Source organism: Fusarium odoratissimum (genome assembly GCF_000260195.1).
Source record: "Fusarium odoratissimum NRRL 54006 unplaced genomic scaffold supercont1.1, whole genome shotgun sequence".
NCBI classification, from domain to species: domain Eukaryota; kingdom Fungi; phylum Ascomycota; class Sordariomycetes; order Hypocreales; family Nectriaceae; genus Fusarium; species Fusarium odoratissimum.
Window position 1 is genome coordinate 2868614 of NW_022158687.1, and position 21680 is coordinate 2890293.

General features: G+C 49.5%; 11 protein-coding genes across 15 annotated transcripts; 7 read left to right on the forward strand and 4 right to left on the reverse strand.

Moving 5' to 3' along the window:
- Window positions 1–266: 266 nt before the first annotated feature.
- On the forward strand, window positions 267–2370 carry FOIG_01001 (uncharacterized protein). Of its 2 annotated transcripts, none has more exons than XM_031197537.1 (2): window positions 267–953; window positions 1011–2370. In XM_031197537.1, exon 2 carries the CDS (start codon window positions 1028–1030, stop codon window positions 1802–1804), a length of 777 nt encoding a protein of 258 aa, XP_031073304.1. In that variant the 5' UTR covers window positions 267–953; window positions 1011–1027; the 3' UTR covers window positions 1805–2370. The 2 variants fall into 2 exon arrangements, with proteins under 2 accessions (XP_031073304.1, XP_031073305.1); XM_031197538.1 differs by having other exon boundaries at window positions 267–720.
- An 8-nt stretch (window positions 2371–2378) lies between these two features.
- FOIG_01002 (uncharacterized protein) lies at window positions 2379–4081 on the reverse strand. The gene is made up of 2 exons (XM_031197539.1): window positions 3648–4081; window positions 2379–3589 (listed from the first exon to the last, which is right to left on the reverse strand). The coding sequence occupies exons 1-2, from the start codon at window positions 3837–3839 to the stop codon at window positions 2525–2527; spliced, it is 1257 nt and encodes a 418-aa protein (XP_031073306.1). The 5' UTR covers window positions 3840–4081; the 3' UTR covers window positions 2379–2524.
- Window positions 4082–4314: 233 nt separating this feature from the next.
- FOIG_01003 (cytochrome c1, heme protein, mitochondrial) lies at window positions 4315–6609 on the forward strand. 2 transcript variants are annotated; one of them, XM_031197541.1, is made up of 4 exons: window positions 4315–4697; window positions 4846–5003; window positions 5134–5196; window positions 5254–6609. In XM_031197541.1, the coding sequence occupies exons 1-4, from the start codon at window positions 4623–4625 to the stop codon at window positions 5924–5926; spliced, it is 969 nt and encodes a 322-aa protein (XP_031073308.1). In that variant the 5' UTR covers window positions 4315–4622; the 3' UTR covers window positions 5927–6609. The 2 variants fall into 2 exon arrangements, with proteins under 2 accessions (XP_031073308.1, XP_031073307.1); XM_031197540.1 differs by having other exon boundaries at window positions 4507–5003.
- Window positions 6610–6703: 94 nt separating this feature from the next.
- Window positions 6704–9887, reverse strand: FOIG_01004 (26S protease regulatory subunit 7). 2 transcript variants are annotated; one of them, XM_031197542.1, is made up of 4 exons: window positions 9629–9887; window positions 9473–9564; window positions 9302–9416; window positions 6704–9253 (listed from the first exon to the last, which is right to left on the reverse strand). In XM_031197542.1, the coding sequence occupies exons 1-4, from the start codon at window positions 9629–9631 to the stop codon at window positions 8141–8143; spliced, it is 1323 nt and encodes a 440-aa protein (XP_031073309.1). In that variant the 5' UTR covers window positions 9632–9887; the 3' UTR covers window positions 6704–8140. The 2 variants fall into 2 exon arrangements, with proteins under 2 accessions (XP_031073309.1, XP_031073310.1); XM_031197543.1 differs by having other exon boundaries at window positions 9302–9564.
- FOIG_01005 (uncharacterized protein) lies at window positions 6998–7684 on the forward strand (the record flags this gene model as incomplete). The annotated part of the gene is made up of 1 exon (XM_031197544.1): window positions 6998–7684. The coding sequence occupies one exon, from the start codon at window positions 6998–7000 to the stop codon at window positions 7682–7684; it is 687 nt and encodes a 228-aa protein (XP_031073311.1).
- An 88-nt stretch (window positions 9888–9975) lies between the features above and the next one.
- Window positions 9976–12002, forward strand: FOIG_01006 (T-complex protein 1 subunit delta). Its single transcript, XM_031197545.1, has 4 exons — window positions 9976–10146; window positions 10200–10251; window positions 10305–10960; window positions 11011–12002. Exons 1-4 carry the CDS (start codon window positions 10084–10086, stop codon window positions 11851–11853), a joined length of 1614 nt encoding a protein of 537 aa, XP_031073312.1. The 5' UTR covers window positions 9976–10083; the 3' UTR covers window positions 11854–12002.
- A 106-nt stretch (window positions 12003–12108) lies between these two features.
- On the forward strand, window positions 12109–13010 carry FOIG_01007 (uncharacterized protein). The gene is made up of 3 exons (XM_031197546.1): window positions 12109–12320; window positions 12379–12491; window positions 12548–13010. The coding sequence occupies exons 1-3, from the start codon at window positions 12234–12236 to the stop codon at window positions 12723–12725; spliced, it is 378 nt and encodes a 125-aa protein (XP_031073313.1). The 5' UTR covers window positions 12109–12233; the 3' UTR covers window positions 12726–13010.
- Window positions 12881–13815, reverse strand: FOIG_01008 (cytochrome c oxidase assembly protein subunit 17). Its single transcript, XM_031197547.1, has 3 exons — window positions 13411–13815; window positions 13285–13349; window positions 12881–13228 (listed from the first exon to the last, which is right to left on the reverse strand). Exons 1-3 carry the CDS (start codon window positions 13433–13435, stop codon window positions 13088–13090), a joined length of 231 nt encoding a protein of 76 aa, XP_031073314.1. The 5' UTR covers window positions 13436–13815; the 3' UTR covers window positions 12881–13087.
- Window positions 13676–15678, forward strand: FOIG_01009 (uncharacterized protein). 2 transcript variants are annotated; one of them, XM_031197548.1, is made up of 4 exons: window positions 13676–14282; window positions 14332–14727; window positions 14780–15047; window positions 15097–15678. In XM_031197548.1, the coding sequence occupies exons 1-4, from the start codon at window positions 14226–14228 to the stop codon at window positions 15375–15377; spliced, it is 1002 nt and encodes a 333-aa protein (XP_031073315.1). In that variant the 5' UTR covers window positions 13676–14225; the 3' UTR covers window positions 15378–15678. The 2 variants fall into 2 exon arrangements, with proteins under 2 accessions (XP_031073315.1, XP_031073316.1); XM_031197549.1 differs by having other exon boundaries at window positions 13919–14282; window positions 14780–15675.
- A 199-nt stretch (window positions 15679–15877) lies between these two features.
- FOIG_01010 (uncharacterized protein) lies at window positions 15878–17836 on the forward strand. The gene is made up of 2 exons (XM_031197550.1): window positions 15878–15925; window positions 15975–17836. The coding sequence occupies exon 2, from the start codon at window positions 16548–16550 to the stop codon at window positions 17586–17588; it is 1041 nt and encodes a 346-aa protein (XP_031073317.1). The 5' UTR covers window positions 15878–15925; window positions 15975–16547; the 3' UTR covers window positions 17589–17836.
- Window positions 17837–17840: 4 nt separating this feature from the next.
- Window positions 17841–20520, reverse strand: FOIG_01011 (uncharacterized protein). Its single transcript, XM_031197551.1, has 2 exons — window positions 20497–20520; window positions 17841–20440 (listed from the first exon to the last, which is right to left on the reverse strand). Exon 2 carries the CDS (start codon window positions 19920–19922, stop codon window positions 18315–18317), a length of 1608 nt encoding a protein of 535 aa, XP_031073318.1. The 5' UTR covers window positions 19923–20440; window positions 20497–20520; the 3' UTR covers window positions 17841–18314.
- Between the last annotated feature and the right edge of the window lie 1160 nt (window positions 20521–21680).

Sequence of the window (21680 nt, forward strand, 5' to 3'; positions counted from 1 at the left end):
AGACCAGGGTTTGAAGCTCTTGGAGTTGGAAGAGTGTAAATCCTTCTGTGAAGGCGTGAATGAGGCCAGTGAATGAAGTATCGGTACCTCGACATAGTATAGACATCTGAGAGCAATATTGCCTGGGAGCGAAGATCAATACACAAATAATGCACGAAAAAAAGCGTCAAGTTTAGTGCTGGTGGTGAATGGAAGTGGATGTTGTCATAAAGCCCATCATGTGCCTCTGTTAGTTGTGTCTTTACTGCGTCATGACCTGAGAAGGGTACCCCTCCATGTATTTTTTTTGTATAGAAATATCCCCCGCGCTTCACTCTTGATTCTTCACATTAACAACGCTCGCCTTGATTTCGACCTAAAGAAACATCATAGAGCGCCTCTGCGCTTCCAAAGTCTCATTATCTCACTTGAAAACTGCATAAAGAACCTCCAAAAGATCGTCTCAGGCGTTCTTGTCTCCCCACTCACAACTCACTTCCCTTCCCCGTGCGGTCCCTGCAACTCGACCCAACGGTCCACCGCTCTTAGACAAGCCCCTCAAAGTCAAGGCCTAATCAAGGGCCTTTTGAGCCAAAGAACAAGAGACGAACCTCTCTTTCTTGACTCAACCTTTTGTTATACATATCTCTCTTTCTTTCTTTCTCTATTGACCTTGTCTGCTTTCCTTTGACTACTTGTCAAAAAGCTTAGCTTAGCTTCCAAATATAACAAAGAACAAGGGTATCCTCCTGTTCCTTTCTTCATCTGCATTGCGCATGACCCCGAAACACCTCCGTATATCGCTTCATTTCGAATTCGTTGCTATCTCAACCAGGCTTTCTCAAAAGGCATCGAATTGAAATAGGCAGACGACCCAAAGAGCTACAGTTATCGTCTCTATATTCTGATATCAAACCATAAAGCAACAACTTCTCGTGCTCTTCCTGCTGATACATATAACCGCACCACAGTTGGTACTCAGCAACTACCCTTGAGCTCAATATTATGCATCAACTGCTGACAACTCTCAGAAACAATAGAACCAACCATGTCATTTTCTCCGTCCACCATGCAACAGGATGAGCTTGCTGCTCTCCTGGCCCGTAACCTCAGCTTCAACCCAATTCCCGAGCCTGCCCCTGCACCGCAACAAGAGCCCAAGGCCGATCATGCTGAGCCCATCATCTATACTTCAGTCCACTACACCCACTCTGCACACATAGCTCAAGCAGCTCAACACCAAGACGTCCCTCGTCGTGCTTCAGAGCCACCCCAGACGCAAGGACCCAGTGTTGAAGCTATACTGCAACACCATGGCGTCAATCCAGCTACTCTGACGCCTTCACAACTCCAGCTGTTCAAAGTTGCCGAACCTTCTCAGCAGGAGAGACTTATTGAACTTTGGAACATTTGCCCTCCCGGAAACGGCGGCGATATCCCAGCTCTCGCCTGGAGTAGCACTACTGTGGAACATGAGGAGCAACTTGCCCGCTTGCGTTACGAACGACTGAACCAGCAGCAACAAGTCATGAGTCTGGATGGTACCCAAGTTCAGGCAGTTGATGGCAGGTGGGTTCGCAACTCAGAGCCTGAGGTCGAACCATACATGACTTCTGGCTACGAGGAGCTGATGCGAAGAGAGCGTGAAAGAGAGGCCCGGGACAGCCAGCCCAGGAGCACCTACGGCCTCTACTCACACGCCACAGACCCTGTCTACATGGGTCCGGACTACGCTCGTGAACAGCAGTTGCTGGAGATGGCAACTCAGTACGGTGCTTACCAAGGATTCCGAGCACCGGAGGTGGACACTATGGATGTTATGTAAATAAACATCGTCTGTCCAAACCGAGCAGCAGAATAGTATGACCAGATGTTCGACGGTCAATCTACATAGAAGCTCGGGAGGGAGATAGGATATCATCTAAGGTGGACAAGTTATACGCCAATGTGCGTACAGGAAAGGGATTTGTTGATAGAGCCATGGGCTGTTAGTCATTGTTTGGGTTTTGTTGCTTAGTATGTTTATCAGGTTGCTGGATGAGTTTATCATGAGAAACTGGCTTCCAAAGGGGAGTGGATAGGGTGGCGTTGGTGGAACTTTCATTTTTTGCAAATCATTTTGCTCCCTCTTCCAGTATCGCCCTCGTCAAGTACTTGCAGTGTATGCTAACAATTAGTTTTACCTAGAGAAAGTATGTGCAAGGGCAGCAGTTTTGTTCGCCACAGGTACGTCGTCCCTTTCAACACCTGCCTTTGGGGGCTGCAACTCACTCTATGTGCTCCCGGACTGTGATATTTAATATATGCTTCCTAGCAGTATATCTAAGCCAGGCTCTCACCCACTATGTATCCATCTAGAATCAATAAAAAAGCTTTTTGATAAACACAGCATTTTTCGACTTCCTGAAACTCATGGTTTATGCGTAACAAGTCACGTCCATATCTTTATTGTTGGTTGTCCAAGTCATTGTAAAAGGGGTATCAAATTCCATTCACGCCTTGTGAAGTGAATGGTCATCATCATGCAGTTCATCTATATCTATGTTTAAATTCCAGTCTTCTCGAGCTTCTTTGCCAACTCATCCACCTCCTTGTCCTTGACAGGAATAACAGGTTCCTCTTGAGCCTCCTCGGCCTCCTTGATCAACTTCTCGGCTCGGTCCTCAGGCTCAATCTCCTCTTCCTCCTCTTCCTCTTCCTCCGCGTCACTGTCTGGCTCCTCGAGGTCCTCCAGCTCGTCAACACCCCAATCATCCTCGTTGACGATATCACCACCGAACTTCTCCTTGCGCTTCTCGAGAAGCTCCTGAAGGACGGGAATCGACTCGTCGTCCTCTGTGAGAATGTTGCCGTTGATTTCAATTCGCTTCAAAGCAGGAAGACCATCCTTGGCAGCAGTGGCGAAGGCCTTGATACCCTTGGAGGTGATTTCGTTATATTGCAGGCGCAAGGTCTCGAGTTTAGCATTCTTGCCCTTAGCCAGAGCAGCTGCCACGAGGACACCACCCTTGGCACCAAGCAGGGAGTCACCAACTCCCAACTCCTGGAGTGAGGTCCAGTTGGCAACAACCTTTGACAGAGCTCGGGCCCCAGTGACGGTGAAAGTGTTGTCCTGCAGGTCGAGGACCTCGAGTTTGGAAGCGTGACGGAGACCTTCGGCGAGAAGGTGGGAGATACCTTCTTGTCGAATACCGTTCTGGACCATCTTGATCACTTTGATCTTGTTGTGCAGCTTGTAGGCCTTTGCCCACGCCGTCATACTTCCATTCTCCAATCGGTTTCGGCCGCAAATAACAGTCTCGAGATCGGGAACTTCCTTTCCTTCCTTTCGCGCAGCCTCCTTCTTGGAGTGAAGCTCGGAGAGCGCATCAGCGATGAGGATACCAGCGTGAGGGCCCATGCCGTTGTTGTTCAGGTAAAGGTGCTGCAGTGGCACGTGGGCGGCTAGGAAGGCCACGAGAGGCGCTTGGACATTCAATCCAAAGGCATTGTCGTTCAAGTTGATAGTGTTGAGCTTGGGAAGGTTGAGGACGGAGGTGAGCAGCGAAGATATAGCGTCAGGGATCTCACTCAGGAGTCGGCCGGTGAAGATATCGGCGAAGTTTGCGACCTGGAGAGAAATGTGTTGGCAAGTTATAGCAGCCAGGGAAAGGTGATGTTTGACGTACTCTCAGGTTCTTCTTGGTCGCAAGAACCTCACCAAGAAGCTTACAGGCGCCAACACCCAGAGTGTTACCCAAAATACGAACTTCTTCGACGTCTGCGGATCGAAGAGGGGCAATATGAGGCTCGAGATCCTCAGCAGTGTCGAGCTTGAGGCCCTTTCCCTCGAGGGAAAAGATCTTATCGGAAGAAGCCATTCTATAGTAAATCGAGAAAAGAGGAATTCGCTCAGAATTAAACAGCAAAGATGGTGACGACCAAGTCTAAAAGGAAAAGTCGGTTTAATAAAATCAAAAGAATGTCGCCGCTGTTTGGTGTGAAGATGAATCGAGTCAAGGTGGGGGTGGGGCAGCAGACAGAATTAGGCAGTAGTTAGGCTTCTTGATCAGGCTTAGAGCATTTCCTGACTGTTTTATGTAATTTCCCATTGCCATGGGCAGCAGAGCTGGGTTGCTCGGAGCGGCTCGTCAATGAGCGAGTGTGAGTGACTATGAACAGACAGGAATACATAGGTATCACTCATCTCATTCGACCATTTGAAGATGGCTTGATGAATTGAAACATCATACAAATGGTCATGACTCGCTTCCGTAGGGTCTCGTAGTTACAATAGTCGTACCTGTAAGAACTGCCTTATTACATATGATTGTTTCTACTGTCCTATGCAAATATCTAGTAGGTTGTTAGTATCCATGGACCAAAAAGAACCCGGCTTCAACCCGGAAGTCGGAAAAATTTGGAACACTCACTCATCGGAAGTCACCTGGCCGCTCAGCCGAGCAAGGCGAGAGTGGTCAAACACGTGACATTGATCCGACCCGCATCCAATCAGAGCCGGCTTATTGGAACGCTCGATAGGATTTTGTCTGATGCTGTTAATGATCTCTGCTTGAGCCCTTTTGTCCTCCGACTCCGAGAACGACATCCCCATCTCGCCGTCTCATATTCGATCGCTCCAGCGACGGTATAGCTCGCCCACAATGCTTGCCAGGTCGTGTTTGCGCTCGACGCGCACCTTCAATGGCCTCCGGAACGGCCCTTCTGCTGTCACCAAGGTATGGCACGATCCTACCACCTCTGCCAGGAGCTTCCCGTTTGCCGAGAGATCATAACCACGAACCTCGACACGCCGCAACCACGCCAATCGCAACAGAATGCGCCTCAATTGCATGTACACGATTGCTGACCCCATTTTCTTCCCAGCGTGCCGCTTCCTCGAGCTCCAGCGCCGCCAGCGATGCCTCTGCCACTCGATTGAACCTGGCTGCCGCCGCCTCGACTACCCTCGCCCTCGGCTCCATGGCCTGGTACTATCACCTTTATGGACCTGTCGCCTTTGCTATGACTCCCGCTGAAGAGGGGTACGTGATACTTTCGGTTCTTGATTGTTGTGTTTCTACATCATCTCAGTTTGGGTGATGAGGCATAAATGCTGGCTATCGATGATCCGCACTGTTATTGCATCACCAATTGCTAACAGTGCCCATATAGACTTCACGCTACCAAGTACCCTTGGGTTCACAACAAGTGGTTCAAGACCTTCGACCACCAGGCGTAAGATGCCACCGATCCTGTTGAATACGCCGTGCCGAATTACTGACCCCCTCGTAGTCTCCGCCGTGGTTTCCAGGTTTATCAGGAGGTCTGCCAGTCCTGCCACTCCCTCAGCCGAATCCCCTACCGAACTCTCGTTGGTTCCGTCTTGACCGTTGACGAGGCCAAGGCCCTTGCCGAGGAGAACGAGTACCCCGGTGAGCCCGATGAGCAGGGCGAGATCCAGATGCGCCCCGGAAAGCTGGCCGATTACATGCTTCCTCCTTACAAGAACGAGGAGGCTGCTCGATTTGCCAACAATGGTGCTCTTCCCCCGGATCTGTCTCTTATCATCAAGGCCCGTCACGGTGGCTGTGACTACATCTTCAGCTTGCTCACCGGGTACCCTGAAGAGCCCCCTGCTGGTGTTCAGGTCGCTCCCGGCATGAACTTCAACCCTTACTTCCCCGGTACCGGTATCGCCATGGCTCGTGTCCTTTACGACGGTCTCGTCGAGTACGAGGATGGTACTCCCGCCACCACCTCTCAGATGGCCAAGGATGTTGTCGAGTTCCTCAACTGGGCTGCCGAGCCCGAGATGGACGACCGAAAGCGAATGGGTATGAAGGTCCTTGTCGTCTCTGCCTCTCTGTGGGCCGTCAGTGTCTGGGTGAAGCGATACAAGTGGGCTTGGTTGAAGTCTCGAAAGATCGCCTACGACCCCCCTAAGGAGGTCAAGGTCCGCCGCTGAAGGGGCAACATCTCAAAGTCTCATTTGTATACTAGTCGCCCCTAGAGCAGCTCCTTTGTCGGCGGTGGCGGGTAGAAAAGAAGCTTGGTCGTCGAAGGAAAGGTGGATGTTAGAGTGTAAATCAGATGAATCGTTTTCAATACCTTATTCGACAAACTACACTGGGAAATATGCAGGGGTGATTGGTGGTAAAAATGTGAAAGCTTTCTGTACTCATGGCCGCCACTTTGGCCAACTTTAATGCTTGATATGATTCTCATGTCCTGATCTGAATAACCCGAGTTCATTGGATTATCATCAAAAGCCTTGGTTAAGTTTACTATGTCACCTTTCAACCCCACCCCCAGACCTATATCTCATACTTTTCATGCAGAACGGATTCTATCAAGACAACCGACTAATATATTGTTATCAATACACAACAAATGACGAGTGATATCTGGGAGGTCTTGTCTCGGGCTCATCAGGATACCTTGAAATGCCTCTCAGCGAGGGACTTTAAGTTTGTGTTATTGGCTTGAGATATATAACTATTACATAAGTACCTAGGCTATCCTTGATTGTAGCCTTACTAGATTCTATGCTTGAACTTGGCAAGCATTTATGACAAGTCGTGGAGATGAAAATCCAATATGCTGCCATCCATATCAAACCGTAAAATGCGTGAATGGTTCCAGTGGTTTGTTCACTTAACGTCTGAGGTTGGTGCAGGCCTCCTCCCATGTCATTGGACGATAATCAGCTAGTAACATTCAACCTCCACTCCATTATCCAAACAGGAACCACTTTTCACTAGGTTACAGCAGGTGCCTTCTTTAGGTACCTTAGTTGACCAGTCACTGTTACTCCTCTTAACCACTCCCCTTCAATCCTATTTGGTTCTCAATCTCCTCCTCTCACCTCCACGCCCTCATACTCGATTGCTGTCTTATTCGCCTTCCTTCTAGCGCCGCTGGGATACTTCAATAGCGTTTTGTTCCGTGTCGAATCTTGACTACACTAGTTTCGCTGCCATACTCAATTTTGCCTCGCCGTGCGTGCCTCACAAGTACTGGCAAGGACCACGCCACAATGCCCTTCGTTGGAGAAGACGCCCACGCAGGACGTAAGCGACGATGGAGCGATGACAATGAGCAGCCCAGATTGTCTCTATACCCTTCAGAGGAAGCCAAGGACTATTACATCCTTGACCAACGGCCGGAGTTAGCCTTACGAAAGGTCCTTCCAGTTTCGAAGCGAACCCGTATTACCGGCGACGATATTCACGTTACAGACGGTCTCAACGCTTCCAGTTTCTCTTTCAATACGCCCCACCGCCGACGGCGCTCATCGCAACTTAAGATGCTGCCGGTGCAGCCCGCCTTTGCCAAATCTCGAGTGACAGGCGCTCTGCTTGTTCCCTGTAACATCTGCCACCGCAAACCAACCAAGAAATCTGATCTCGACTCCTTTGCAGATTGTCAGGGATGTGGCGAGCGCACTTGCTTCATTTGTATTAGAGAATGCCATGGTTGGAACCTGGACGGTGGCTCTGGTGTCTCGGAGCAAGAAGTACTTTCAAGGTCGTTCCATATGGATGATGTTGATGACAGACAGCAACAAGAACAGAACGATACGAAGAACGGAACACGGCAAGCGGACAAGGGATGGAACGCTGTTGGACACCGGGCTGTTGTGTGCAGTCTGTGCAGTATTGAGCGTGGAGCAGAAGGAGACGTCGCATGCTTGGGTTGCTTCTCCCGGATGGAAGGCTCATGAGTCGGAACATGCATGGCATTATAGGAATTTGTGGACGAATAATGATGGTTTTCTCGGGCTTAAGCTGGGCGCACACATCTGCCTTAGGTAAGGTAGTTCTGCAGGGTATTTTGAGCGATGGATCTGCTCTTTTGGATGGTACGGAAATGGACTCATATTGCACGTTAGCGTTTATGGGCATATCACGGGAACGGTGTTTCGGGTTTTTAGGACCTTGATGGTCTTGTTTAGTGGCATTCGGATTGCAAATGAACCACGGGAGTAATTTCACAGTAGATAGATTCTGCAGATATCAATATGGCATCGGGAGCATCACAAACTAAGTCATTAATGTAATTCACTATTGGGCATGTTCATAGAAGCAATTTTTTCATTGTGACGTCTATATTCCCGCCATCCAATTGCCCTGTATTCATACACCGCATTAAAATACACCTTGCCTTATGGTGAGTATGTCTAGTTGTACTGCATATACGTCGCCGTCGAGTTGAACTTAAGGTTACCCTTGATGACTTTGTCAACTGCACTGAGGAAGTCCTTCTCGGATGCAACCTTTCTCCTTGCGCGAATGGCATACATGCCGGCCTCAGTGCAAACACTACGCAGCTCAGCACCCGTTGCGTTGGGGCAGAGACGAGAGATGAGCTCCCACCGGATGTCCCGCTCAACCGACATGGATTTAGCGTGGATGCGCAAAATGTTAGCACGGCCCTCAAGATCGGGCAGTGAGAACTCGATCTTTCGATCGATACGACCGGGTCGCATGAGGGCAGGATCCAATGTAGAGGGCCTGTTGGTGGCGAACATGACCTTGATGTTTCCACGAGCATCGAAACCGTCAAGCTGCGTAATAAGCTCCAGCATAGTTCGCTGAACCTCGTTGTCTCCACCAGCACCATCGTCAAATCGAGCACCACCGATGGCGTCGATCTCGTCGAAGAAAATGATGCATGCCTTCTTTGTACGGGCCATCTCGAACAGCTCTCGAACCATCCTTGCGCCCTCGCCGACATATTTCTGAACCAGCTCACTACCAATAACTCGGATAAAGGTGGCGTCTGTTCGGTTGGCAACAGCTCGGGCACAGAGGGTCTTTCCGGTACCAGGAGGACCGTAGAGCAGGGCCCCCTTGGGAGGATCAATACCGAGGTTGACGAAGCGCTCAGGAGACAGTAGAGGCATTTCGACAACTTCCCGTAGCTTCTCAACCTGCTCCTTACAACCACCAACATCGCCGTAGGTGACATCGGGCTTCTCCTCCACCGTCATCATCGTAACGCTCGCATCGATTTTGGGCGGTAGGGGAAGCATAATTTGGTACTTGTTCCTGTCGACACCCACGCGCATACCTTCTTCGATGTCGGTAGGACTGACGCGCTCTCCAAGCTGGACAACGAATTTTGCGATTTGCTTGACGTTGATCACATATTTGCTCTTGGCCTCGTCACCCTTCTCGTCAGCTATGATTTTCGTGCAACGTGCCACCTGGAAAGGTTGCTCTTCAGACATTCGCTGACGGTCGGCGGCGACATCCCATAGATGGGGGGGCGCGAGTCCTGTGTCGGATTCCTATTGATGTTAGAAGTCTGTCATACATCCGCAGGATTCCCGCCCAACCTTGACGCCGATCTTCTCATCGACACTCTGTTGCTTCTCCTTGATCTGCTTCTCGAGCTTCTTGATAGATGTACCATAAGGCGCGGCACCGTACGTCTTGAGAACCTGAATATCCCTGGCGCTGGTGTTAGCGGACTAATCGCACTCTCATTTCCAGAAGGACATTCGCACTCGTCTGTTAGAGGTGTAATCTTCTTCTCCTCTATCTCATCGTCGGCAAAGTTCTTCTGGTACTTTTCCCAGTTGGAGCCGGTTGCGGAAGGCTGTTGCTGGCTGTCAGTATGGGATAGGACACAACTAAGCTTGTATGCCTGCAATGAGACTGACCATGATGAGGACCGCAGCTCTCCAATCGTATAATAGTGTTGCGGGGATTTGATATGAGAGTTCTGTAATTACGAAGGTACTGGTGGATAATCTATGATCAAAGAGAGTGGAATCGTTGCTGCTGTGGTCGTGATTGTTTGGGGTTGGAGGTGTCACCGAATGCCTTCCGTAATCTGTGAGTTGCCTTGAGCGAGCTTGGAGCACGGACCTATGTAATAGTGCCGCTGGAGCCAAAAGCACGCTAGGACGTTCAGAGTTAGCTCAAGGAACCTCTCGGAGCTGGATGATCTCTACCCCCGATCCAAAATTTCTAGGTTGGCAATTCCATGGCGGAGTAGGGCAGCCTAGGGGGGTGGGACATCTCCAAGAAGTCCAGTCGTATTCCTACAAAGCCCCGCCATCAACATCACTTCTTTACTTTGAGGATCTAGGGACCGCCAAATTATTATCAAAATATGTCTGCCCCGGTCGCAGCTCCAGCCCCTGCAGCGGGAGGCTCTAGCAATGCTACTTTCCGAGTATGAAGAGCTCCAGACAGGCTTTTGAGCTTCACCCCGCTGACTTTGGACAGGATAAGGAGAAGCCTATGGCGGTGCGCTCCTCGAACATTGTCGCCGCTAGAGGTAAGGCGCCTTTGGTGCAGCAACAAGCTTCTCAAATATTAACGGTTGAACAGCTGTCGCGGACGCTATCCGAACCTCTCTCGGTCCCCGAGGAATGGACAAGATGATTCGAGGTGGAAAGGGCGAGACCATTATCACAAACGATGGAAATACTATGCTCAAGAGCATGTCTGTCATGCATCCCACAGCAAAGATGCTTGTCAACCTTTCTGGTGCCCAGGATGTTGAAGCTGGTGATGGTACAACATCTGTTGTCGTCATCTGCGGAAGTCTTCTCGGTGCTGCCGACCGACTTCTCTCCAAGGGCATCCACCCTTCCGTCATCTCCGAGTCCTTCCAACGAGCTGCCGCTGCTGCCGTCGAGGTCCTACACGATATGTCCCTCCCAATCACTCTGAGCGATACTTCCTCGTTACTGCAAGCTGCCAACACCTCTCTGTCGTCCAAGATTGTCTCCCAATATTCGAATTTGCTTGGACCCATGGCGGTGAACTCAGTGACTAAGACCATCGACCTAAAGACCGCCGATAACGTCGATCTTAAGAACATTCGAATTGTCAAGCGAGTTGGTGGAACGATTGAAGATAGTGAACTCGTTGATGGTCTCGTCCTTACCCAGCCTGTGCTCAAGAACGCAGGTGGTCCGGCCCGTATGGAGAAGGCTCGAATTGGTCTCATCCAATTCCAGCTGAGCCCCCCCAAGCCTGATGTATGTCCATTTCTGTCGTATGAGGAATATTTCTTACTTACAATCTATAGATGGAGAATACTATCCAGGTCAACGACTACCGACAAATGGACAAGATCGTTAAGGAGGAGCGATTATACCTCCTGAACATGGCCAAGAAGATTAAGAAGGCGAAATGCAACGTTCTGTTCATTCAGAAATCCATCTTGCGAGATGCTGTCAACGATCTATCGCTACACTTCCTGGCTAAGCTTGGTATCCTTGCTGTTAAGGACATCGAGCGCGATGAGGTCGAATTCATCTGCAAGTCAACTGGCTGTAAACCCATCGCTGATATTGATTCTTTCACCGAGGATAAGCTGGGCTATGCGGACCTGGTTGAGGAAGTTCAGTCTTCTGGATCGCGCATGGTCAAGGTTACCGGCACCAAGTCTGTCGGCAAGACCGTTTCCGTGGTTGTACGAGGCGCCAACTCTCTGATCCTTGAGGAGGCCGAGCGAAGTCTGCACGATGCTCTTTGTGTGGTACGATGCTTGGTCAAGAAGAAGGCTCTCATCGCCGGTGGTGGTGCCCCTGAGATTGAAATTGCTGCACAGCTGTCCAAGCAAGCGCGCAGCTTGACAGGCACCGAGGCCATCTGCTGGAAGGCCTTTGCGGATGCTCTTGAGGTGATTCCCACCACACTGGCCGAGAACGCCGGTCTCAACAGTATCAAGGTGGTGACGGAGCTACGACACCGACACGAGATGGGCGAGAAGAATGCAGGAGTCAGTATCAAGTCCGGAGGAGTCAACACCAACATTTCCAAGGAGAATGTGTTGCAGCCTCTTCTTGTTAGCACAAGCGCGATCGAGCTGGCGGCTGAGACAGTCAAGATGATTCTGAGGATAGACGACATTGCTTTGACCCGATAGAGTGAGATATCCCCCAGCAGCATCTGCCTTGGGTTGTATGAAAATACCAAAATGGGTTCTGGATCTGCCAAAAGCATTGCATTTTATAGAGTATGGTGAAACCCATAATTTATGCGTGGTGATTAATTGAGTTCTTCCATTGTCATTCATTGTGTTGTATGTGTAAGGTACTCACCAGTGCTTAATGTTGGAGAATTGGTGGTGGAAGGCAAGTTCGCTCCTTCCATCTGCTACCTTGCGATACAAGTTGACTCGAGGTACCTGAGGTACCAAGAAAGGTCTGTTCGTACAAAATTCCAGCAACTCCTTTGGTCCAACCGAAGAATTTCAGCTTTACGAGATTGATTCGTGCATTTACTTAGCTGCGATTTATCTCAGCCATGGCTTCAAGCAACAAATCCGATTATTCAAGCAATGAGGACGACAATCCCGATTTTGCTGCAAAAGCCCAGGGGCGCCTTTTACAGGTAAGATTCACAACGTTCTAACCTATAATCGGATTTTCTCTGACCCTTTCGATGGCAGTTGAAGAAGGGGCGAGATGAGCGTATGAATGCTATTGTTCAAGAGTCAGCTACAGGGATGGACAAGCTACGCACCAGCATCGCCAGGTTCCAACAAGATCGACGAACAAAAGAGTATGCATTTTAGCAGAGCCTTGAATGATTTCAAGGATTCAACTGACGATTGGTAGAGTCCGCGCCGTTGCCATTTCTGTGAGCAGGATTATTGAAGCAGTAGAGCGCAGGAAAGGCATTGAGCAGCAGATGGAAACACTCGTTTCTCGGCTAATCAACAAGACCCAGGAGGTTGAGAGCATGATGAAAACAGGCCTTCGAGGCAGGGAAGACGATGTGAAGAAGACTAAATGACTGGAACTCACGGCCATGTTTTCTTGTTGGGACATTTCATTCTTGGGGGTTTGAGGCAGGCCAGTGGAAACGAACCTGCGCATGAGCCTATGACGGACACTCACAATCAACGAACTCTCAAGCCTTTATGAGTTCTTCTCGCTACTCACATTGACCCGGCGGCCATCAAGGACAAGTCTTCAGGAATGCGCATCACTTACAAATTAAGAGGACATATCACGCCACTGCTGACCATCAATGTTTACGATATTCTCTGGAGGGGAACATGCATGGATTGCCCTTTATTCTACATTTATCGTATCTGTTATACATGGTCATATTCTATGGCCGAAGTCATTCCATCGTGTGAAGTTATGAATCTTTTACACCTGGTATCCAAATCCCGACATGCATGATCGGTACTGGTCGATTAGGGATTTGCAGTCGGCGGCAGGATCTTTTGCGTTAGAGAAGAGCATACACTCATCACGCTTGGCCTTCTCGTCCTTGCACACACAGCAGGGCTTGAAGGGGTGTTAGAATAGTAATTGAGAGCCGTTTTGATCAAGGAGAAGCTCACCTTGGGCTTGCTAGCAGCTGTGGTGGAAGGGGACGCAACATTTGCGGCGGCGCCCACGGGCGAAGCTATAGAGCCAGGTTAGTGTGAATTTAAGAGCAATTGAGTGTTTGGGAGACTATAACATACAGATTGTTGTTTGAGCTGCGTCCATCGTGTCTAATTGTAATTCGTGGTTGTGAATTAACAAAGTCAAGAAAATAGATCGTCGGCTAAGTTGACCTGAATTCGGCCATTCGTTTCCAATGGCGAAATGCGCCAGGGAGTCAGATTTCTAAGCTCTGCCTAGGCCGCTGACCAATCATTGCTTATGGCTCACGTGGAGTCGCGAGGACTTCGCGCTTCTCTTCTGACGTCATTTCTTTCCAGTCACGCAAATAATGCAGTGAGGTAGAGAGATCCATTGCGATGAGTGTTCCGATTTGGACTTGGATACAAACATATCCAGCTCGATATCGCGGTTCTAACACATCGGTCTTGACGTTTACGAAATTACCAATCTGGGGAATAGGTCCCTGTAATTTGGAGCCGGTGTCTTCCGGGGACTGGCATCGCGGGTCCACCCGCTCTCCGGGCCTCACGGGTTTACGCCGGCGACAAGGGCATATTCTCACTCGCCTAGTGAGATATCCTGCAACTTGAAGGCTGAAGGTGCAGCCGTATCCAATCATTTTACTGACCCTTTCCTCTGTTGGCTTACCACGGGCTAGTGAATCCATCCTGTGCTTTGCTCCAGCCCCCAATTACGTGGGTCAGCCGCAAGTCCCAGTGAATCTGAACTGTAAATCGCTTTGTCTTAATGTGAATCTTGAGAAATACCGAGCCTTCCTCTCAACAGATCATCAGCTGCAGTTCTAGCTATAAAGCCAAAGGCTTCCGGACCCAGAGCAAACTCGCCAGGCATAAAAATACGGTCTTCATTCTATGTATTCAGCAACCTAACCATGCTTAACATTGAGGAAATTCGTGCCCTCGGAAATGTCCATCCAGAATTTGAGCCTGTAAGTTGTCCAATACTCTTAGACATCACAAGTTATTCACAAACTTCAGATCATCAGAGCTCATAACCCAATGCTTAGCGGATGGGATATGAACACTGACCTGGAATCTTTTCGCGAAATGATGGCTCAGGTGAAACAGTATCGACCTAAACCTGACGCGGCCACACTTTCATATCAGACTAAAGACTTCAAGATTCCTCTGAGAGATGGCTTTGAAGTTGACGCCAGATCATACATGCCCGATGGTAATGTGCCGACTGACGGACTTCCTGGGCTTGTTGTCTTTCACGGTGGTGGCTTCATCACAGGTGATCTTGACACTGAAGCAGGACTATGTGCCGAGTTCACAAAGCTTGGAGGCATTGCTGTGAATATTGATTACCGCCATGCTCCCGAACATGTGTTCCCCCAAGCTATCAACGATGCCTTTGATGCTACTATTTGGGTGAGTGACCCTTCATTCAAGAGACGAATGTGGCAATGCTGAAACCAGACAGGTATCTCAAAATGTGGACAAGCTTGGAATCAAACCGTCCAAAGGCTTCATCATTGGTGGTACCAGCTCAGGCGCCGACATCTCTCTGACTATCTCCCATCTGTATAGAGAAGCCGAGACCTTGCACCCTCTAACGGGTGTTTATGCTCCAATCACTTCTGGCGTGAATGATCAGACGGTCCCTGAAAAGTACAAGGAGTACTTCATCAGCTACGAGCAAAATGCCAAGGTCCCCGTGTTTAACGCAGAGTCGATGAAATTCGTTCACTGTATGCCTGCAATTCTCCCACGCCTAGGCTGTACTGACAAGTTTCACAGCGAAATATAGACCTGACCCAAAGAGCCCTCTCGCATTTCCGGTTGCATTCCCCAGTCATGCAAACCTTCCCAAGACTTACTTCCAGGCCTGTGGAATGGACCCTGTCAGAGACTGCAGCATTGTGCTTGAGCAAGTCTACAAGGACGAGGGAGTACCTACAAAGATTGACATCTACCCGGGTCTGCCTCATGCGTTTTGGGCCATCTTTCCAGAACTTGAGATATCGCAGAAGCGTGAGCGAGATGCTGTTGAGGGTCTAAAGTGGTTGCTGGCTGGTTAAAGGCCCCCGACGATGTCTATGCCATAGACAGATTGTTATTGCTCAGTTTCAATGAGTCAGACAAGCATGTTAAAATGTCGAGTCAGCACTGGTAGTCGTGTGTTTCCACGCGTGCGAAATGGTTGACGGCACAGGTGACGTAAACCAGCCGTGTAAGTGGGCAAACTCAAGCAGCTGTGGCCCAAAGTGCGAATCTTTGGAGATCTTGGAAATAAAGCAGAATAAAAGAACGAGAGCATTTAGAAACCGTCTACTACTTTGAATATTTGCTAAATCAAAAAAATCTAAGTTTCCGGAGAACACCTCTCTGAGATGAGCGTGTTGAGACTGAATCTCAGGTTCAACTGTCTTTTAAAGGAAAACCATCTCTCACACAGCGCGCTTGACAAAGTGCTCAAGCAAATCTTGTTATTAATGTCAAGCTTAATCTCAGAGCCCAGTAGACAATCAATTAGAGGCCACGCGGCTGCTGGCAGACTGATTGATCTAATCTGATGTGGCGATGATGTGTACTATTGCTGAATGACTCAGCAGTCGGCTGAAATTAGGTAGCGCGTATTTTCTTCCCAACGAATCGTCGCTAATTAATTCTTTGAGTTGCTTTTGCCTTCGAATAAGCTCGGATAGCATTGTCTGCGAAAAGTCGCCATTCGCACATTACGATAGTGCGAAAACACAAACCGGCGCCGAGTTCACGGACTCGGAGTGTGGCCCAATTTATTCGCCCCCAGTGTTTTATTGGTCTCGGGACCGATCATGCTCCCTCATGCAACCCCAGACCTTATTCTCTGAAGGCGATTTCAAGGAGATGTGAGTGTGCGAGTGGCCGCGCGGCAACAAGAATGTCCCGAATCAGACGCATTTGCCTTCTCTGCTGATCCGAATGGTTCGACCAATTCATGTAAGTCTGGTACGTGTGTGTATTGTGCCTAGTCAAGGTTACGATGCGGGTTACGCATGTGTCTAGATCTCGCCTCCTAGCGGATGAGATGCCCCATCTGGCAGCCCGTCTCAATAGAGAATTTTTTTATATAAATCGCATGCTATGTCGACATGGTACGATATTTACCACCAGCTTCCTCTACATCACCTACTTTTATAAACACTCTTGACCTCTCCTCACTATCATCATTACTATAAACCTTACTTGATAAGTATACATTACACAAAATGAGTCGACAGCCACACCCATTCAACAATGCAAACTTCTGGGACTTTGTTCAGCACTTTGATCCCAATCAAGCAACTGGCCGGGGAGTAGATCACCAGACTGAGACTCCATTTCCCTCTTTCATGGCGGGTTTCCCCTTTGGTTCGCCAGCTGGCCCTCACCCTCCTCACCCTCCTCATCCCCATGGGCATGGACATGGTCCACGAGGACCTCCTCCACCCCCCGAGGCTGACGGCTTCGTCTGGGGTCCTTGGTTCTCTGGCGAAGGTGCTCCCGACAGTCGAACCCGCAATGAGCAACGCCAGCAGGCAAACGAGACTCAGCAAGCTACCAGCAGTGAAAGTCACGAGTCTGACGAGACCATGAATGTCCCTGACCCCGAAGAAGTTGCTCCTGAAGAGAATCAGTGCGGAGCTTGGCCTGAATGGGCTGGGCGAGGCCGTGGCCGTGGCCGTGGAGGCCCTCGATGCGGTCGAGGTCGAGGCCGCGGTGGCTTCCCCCACGGTCCTCACCATGGTTCTCATCACGGCCCTCATCCTCCCCCTCCCCCCTACGGTGGCCCCTTTGACCTTTCTGGTCTCTTCCGCGGATGGGGCAATCATCCTTTCTTTCGCAACATGCGCGAGCAGTTCCAAGAGAACCAGAACCAGGAGCAAAACACCAATGACTTATCCGACTCCTCCTTTAACCCACCTATCGACATCTTCAACACCGAGAAGTCATATGTCATTCACGTCGCCCTCCCCGGCGCAAAGAAGGAGGATATTGGTGTGAACTGGGATGCCGACCGCAACCTTCTTAAGATCGCAGGCGTCGTCCACCGCCCTGGCGATGAAGCCTTCCTCAGCACTCTCAGCTCTGGCGAGCGCAAGGTCGGCATGTTTGAACGCAACGTAGCTCTGCCGCCCACGGGAGCAGATGAGCGCGACGAGGTTGACGGTCTGGGTATCACCGCCAAGATGGAGGACGGTGTCTTGGCTATTACTGTGCCCAAGGCTGAGAAAGAGTGGACTGAGATCCACAAGATCGATATTGAGTAAGGATTGGAAAGGCTGAAAATGATATGTTATGATATCCACACTTGTAATGGAGTTTGGTAGCTGCTATGGCTTTTGGTCAGTTTCACGATAAGGTCGTTTTAGCTTCTGGTTTGAATTTGGGCTCTGTTGGAGCGAATACCTAAAGTAGGTACGATATATATATATTTATTCAGAGGCGGAAAAAGAAAAGAAAAATAAATGCATACATACATACATATATTAATTTATCAAAATCTTCATTTGTGGACGTGACCTTTCTGATCCAAGTTCATATGTCAGAGTAGAGAATCAAGGTGATAAGTATAGTGTATTTACGTTATTTATTCAGTCTAACAGCTTAAAGCTGAACATGTCTTCATCCGCGTTAAGCCTATGCAATGGGTATATGCTAGAATGTAGTGGGAGTTCTGTCTAAGAAGAAAAGGGCGTTGCCGGGCTCTCCAAGCCGGTGGTGTTTAAGAAGGTGAATATAAAATAACGTGCTTCAAAGTGCTTTCGTCATGCCGGCGGAACAAAAGAGGTCGGTATGCTCTTTGCGCAATATGCAATTTCCGATGATCTTTCCAGGGTAAAAAAGTGAAGGAATAACAAAGAAAATAAAAGTGAAAACCAGCAAAGTGAACTCCTGTGTAGTCCTCAACGTCCAATCATTAGGGTATTAGTGAATCGAGCTGGGCATGTCCCTCGTCACTTCAGAAACAAAAAAGAGTGTGTAAGATTCGCTTGCTATAACTCAAGCTCGCGAGTGATCTCCTCGCGCACATGGCGAGACCACTTGAGAATGGCGGTCTCAAAATCAACCCAGACCTGTGGAGATGTGTTGTACTGGACTCCGAGCACATCGACTTTCAACATGACCTCGAAGCGCAGTTCGGCAGCTTTGACCCAGTATCGTAAGTTATCAGCGCAACGATAGGGCTTCTGGGTATCGGTATGAAAGCTTCCAATGGCACCAAATCGTCTTCGTGATTTGTGCACAACGGCATTGTGAAGCTTAACCAGTCGCACACCATTCTGCATGGCTTCGAGGAAAGGGGTAGGCTTCGCATCTGCAGGCGACATTGACTTCCATTCTGGTAAAGGTTCAGAAGCCGTGTCCATGGACATGAGAAACGATCGTTCCCGCTCCAATTCGCGACCAGACCAGTCGCCCTTGAGCCATGTCCAGCCGACCCGTTCAGCCCTCTCCGCATCTTCGATCTCCTGTTCCTTTTTCAAGATGTCGAAGACACTCTCGACCCAGTCATTCATCGTTTTGATCTCCTCTTGCCTCATGCCTTCTTTGAAATTTCGGGTGGCCATCTGCCTTAATGTTTCCATGACAGCTAGCAGGTCTGCCCTGACTTGCTTCTCGGGTTTAATAGAGTCAAGACGGTCAGGCAGTTCGTGTGCTGTGTAGTAGATTTTTGCCGCGCGGATTGCCAGCGTAACAACATCGAGAATATGCATTCCTTGCAGCTCAAACCATCCTTGTGTGTTTTCTGCTGGCATGTTGGGGTAATCGGGGACAATGGCCGGTGCCTCGTAAGTACCGGTTCTTCGCGCCTCAACTTCATTCAGTGCCTTCTTGGCGTCGCCAAGCGTTTGCTCGAGTTCTGACTTGAGCTCCAGAATGGTAGGTGGCTTAGGGACCACCTTTTCACGGTGGTGATACGTACTCACAGTCGGTGGGAGCATATCACCACCAAGATCACTGAAGTTGTCCTCATAGTAATCATCCAGCTCCTCGATAGGAGACTCAACAAGGTCGGTGCCGAAGCCCTGGGAGCTGAAATCTGGGCTGCTGTCGGTAGAGGCGTATGACGAGTCAAAATCCGAGCCAACGATCTTGGGCAAAGCTTCGGCATTCGTGTCCAAGGAAGAGAGATCCAGGGTGGCGCGCTGCTGCTTCTTCCTGGCCAGTTGGCCACCCTTGCCGTCAAGTAGGCCTGTTCGAGCAAAATAGTACTGCAGATGCGCGATGCTGCCCAGGCTCATCACACTCTCGCGGGATCGGGCGCTGGCGGCAAAATCAGTTCCTTGCGGCCGCATATATCCCCGTCGGCGACTCCTGCCGTCAAAGTTATAACTGGAGTGACGAGAAATGGCCGAAATATCTGAATGGCGATTCTTCAGCGCGCTAGTGTCGAGGCTTCCGGTGGAATGACGGTTGAATTTCTCAATGCCCAGAGCATCCCGAGGATTGGCATCGTTACTGCCATGCGACCAAGAGGATGTCGTCGACAAGCAGCGAGAGAGCTCTGGGCATGCACCGATAGCTGGTGTTGGAAGAGCGTCTGGAGGCGGGGAGTCGCAGCGAAATGACGGTGTCTGATCGTTGGTGGCAGCCATCATGCTATGGATGCTATGCTGGTACCGTGCTAAACAAAAGAGCGTGCAGAGTGTGATAGAGCTTGAACTTGATTTATCGATGCGTAGCAGTACAGTAGTCGACCGACCCTCGCGAGATCAACCTTGTGACTTTTGACAGTGACGTTGTGTCTGTGAACAATGATCTGCACTTACACAGATTCACAAACACGAGAAATGAGGTCCCACACGATATCTCGGGGATAGCTTGGCCTGGAAATTGGGGCTTGATAATGGATCAGCCCGGGAACTGCGACTGGGTTGCGCTGCGGCTGAGGGACAATGATTGAGAGAGCGAATAACAGAAAAGGCGAGGTTCGAATATAAACAGTAATCGAGGGGCAGCAAAGACAGAAGACAGGACAGCAAGACAAGATGAGACCAGGTAAGGAGGGGGAGGAATTAGATTAATTAAAAAGTTGACGGCGACAAGACGGGAAGGGGAAATTCAATGGATGAATGATTTCCAGGGGGTTTCCAACGGCGATGGGGCGACCTGATGCCTGGATTCAGTCAGTGGTTGGCGGGACAGGCACGGGCAAAGCCAGGGTAAGATTACACATCCAGTTCTCCAATTCTCATGGATACCGACTGGACAGCGAAGGGCCAACGCGTGACAGGGATGATTAAACGACGATGGAGAAGCTAAGCTGCTGGTCGTAAACAGAGCAAGGATTGAAGAAAGATTTCGTGTTTTCCAGAAGCCGCGTGTCGTCAGGGTTTATCGGTAGAGCAGGAGCAGGAGCAGGAGCAGGAGCAGGAGGGAGGTAGAGGGAGAGTCGATACGTTTTCTAGGTATTCGTTTATCGTGATGGCGGTTTGAGATGTACCTAGAGTCGACAGAGAGCTACCAGATATTTATTATGGCTTGGGACAGAAGAGGATTAAGATCGGCATCACAGACGCCAAAGACAGGGAAAGAAGCTGCAATACACAGGTACAAATTGCAAGACCATCCAGTAAGCCCTACAAGTAATAAAGCTCGAATAAGAGGCCGTTGACTGGACACATCTGACCGCCCGTTCCTTGAGCTTGGAACAATTGGTATAGTAGGCGTGTATCAACACGACAAATTGCACGGTCAGATGTCAGGGATGAAGAAATAGATGGGGTTAAGGGAGGATCGAATATGGAGCAATAGCATCGGCATCATTAGCACAGCAGCGAAGCTCTTTTAATATCACAATTGTCGATAACCGACAGCACGCCAGTATCATATCCCCGGGCAACATGCAATTGTACAAGAACGGATCGTGGGTTTGCAGATTCAGAGGGCTAGACCTCTAGCACAGGCTTTATCGGACATACTAATCTCCTCCAGGTTGATTGGAATTCTTGCTTGCCTGCACTGGGCCCGTTGCTATGGGCATCAACAGTTACGAGTTTCAGACTTTCATTGGAACTCCATCCCGATGACGACAAGGAGCCGTTTACAAGAAAGCTCCGCGCTCAACAAAGGCCATTGGAACCCCGTGAAAGTCGAACCTGGGGCTCGGGACGGGCCCGATGGTTAATTCTTCCGTTATTGGGTTTATGCACTTGAAATGCAGACTTCCACTATCAGCCAGTTGTTACAGCTCAAGCTTTCTGAAATCTAACCGTAATTGGTGAATGAATACCTAGATTGATGTTGATACCTCTGTGCATATGCTATTGCATCTACCGTATTGCCACTGTTTATTTTCTTTTTCCTCTCCAAGGTTCATCAATAAATGATTCTGGTGAGACTGTAGCTTTCTGACG

Bases quoted from the DNA above. Each gene is read 5' to 3' on its own strand.
- FOIG_01010 (XM_031197550.1), top strand. From the start codon at position 16,548: ATGAGTCGACAGCCACACCCATTCAACAATGCAAACTTCTGGGACTTT.
- FOIG_01007 (XM_031197546.1), top strand. From the start codon at position 12,234: ATGGCTTCAAGCAACAAATCCGATTATTCAAGCAATGAGGACGACAAT. The intron at 12,321-12,378 runs GTAAGATTCACA...TTTCGATGGCAG, and splicing joins CCCAGGGGCGCCTTTTACAG to TTGAAGAAGGGGCGAGATGA. The intron at 12,492-12,547 runs GTATGCATTTTA...GACGATTGGTAG, and splicing joins CAAGATCGACGAACAAAAGA to AGTCCGCGCCGTTGCCATTT.
- FOIG_01008 (XM_031197547.1), bottom strand. From the start codon at position 13,435: ATGGACGCAGCTCAAACAACAATCT. The intron at 13,350-13,410 runs GTATGTTATAGT...CTGGCTCTATAG, and splicing joins CGCAGCTCAAACAACAATCT to CTTCGCCCGTGGGCGCCGCC. The intron at 13,229-13,284 runs GTGAGCTTCTCC...CACCCCTTCAAG, and splicing joins CAGCTGCTAGCAAGCCCAAG to CCCTGCTGTGTGTGCAAGGA.
- FOIG_01001 (XM_031197537.1), top strand. From the start codon at position 1,028: ATGTCATTTTCTCCGTCCACCATGCAACAGGATGAGCTTGCTGCTCTC.
- FOIG_01004 (XM_031197542.1), bottom strand. The intron at 9,417-9,472 runs GTGCGAATGTCC...CACCAGCGCCAG, and splicing joins ATTACACCTCTAACAGACGA to GGATATTCAGGTTCTCAAGA. The intron at 9,254-9,301 runs GTTGGGCGGGAA...TAACATCAATAG, and splicing joins ATGAGAAGATCGGCGTCAAG to GAATCCGACACAGGACTCGC.
- FOIG_01002 (XM_031197539.1), bottom strand. From the start codon at position 3,839: ATGGCTTCTTCCGATAAGATCTTTTCCCTCGAGGGAAAGGGCCTCAAG. The intron at 3,590-3,647 runs GTACGTCAAACA...ATTTCTCTCCAG, and splicing joins CGACCAAGAAGAACCTGAGA to GTCGCAAACTTCGCCGATAT.
- FOIG_01011 (XM_031197551.1), bottom strand. From the start codon at position 19,922: ATGATGGCTGCCACCAACGATCAGACACCGTCATTTCGCTGCGACTCC.
- FOIG_01006 (XM_031197545.1), top strand. From the start codon at position 10,084: ATGTCTGCCCCGGTCGCAGCTCCAGCCCCTGCAGCGGGAGGCTCTAGC. The intron at 10,147-10,199 runs GTATGAAGAGCT...GACTTTGGACAG, and splicing joins CTAGCAATGCTACTTTCCGA to GATAAGGAGAAGCCTATGGC. The intron at 10,961-11,010 runs GTATGTCCATTT...TACAATCTATAG, and splicing joins TGAGCCCCCCCAAGCCTGAT to ATGGAGAATACTATCCAGGT.
- FOIG_01009 (XM_031197548.1), top strand. From the start codon at position 14,226: ATGCTTAACATTGAGGAAATTCGTGCCCTCGGAAATGTCCATCCAGAA. The intron at 14,283-14,331 runs GTAAGTTGTCCA...CACAAACTTCAG, and splicing joins TCCATCCAGAATTTGAGCCT to ATCATCAGAGCTCATAACCC. The intron at 15,048-15,096 runs GTATGCCTGCAA...CAAGTTTCACAG, and splicing joins GTCGATGAAATTCGTTCACT to CGAAATATAGACCTGACCCA.
- FOIG_01003 (XM_031197540.1), top strand. From the start codon at position 4,663: ATGGCCTCCGGAACGGCCCTTCTGCTGTCACCAAGGTATGGCACGATC. The intron at 5,004-5,133 runs GTACGTGATACT...GTGCCCATATAG, and splicing joins ATGACTCCCGCTGAAGAGGG to ACTTCACGCTACCAAGTACC. The intron at 5,197-5,253 runs GTAAGATGCCAC...ACCCCCTCGTAG, and splicing joins AAGACCTTCGACCACCAGGC to TCTCCGCCGTGGTTTCCAGG.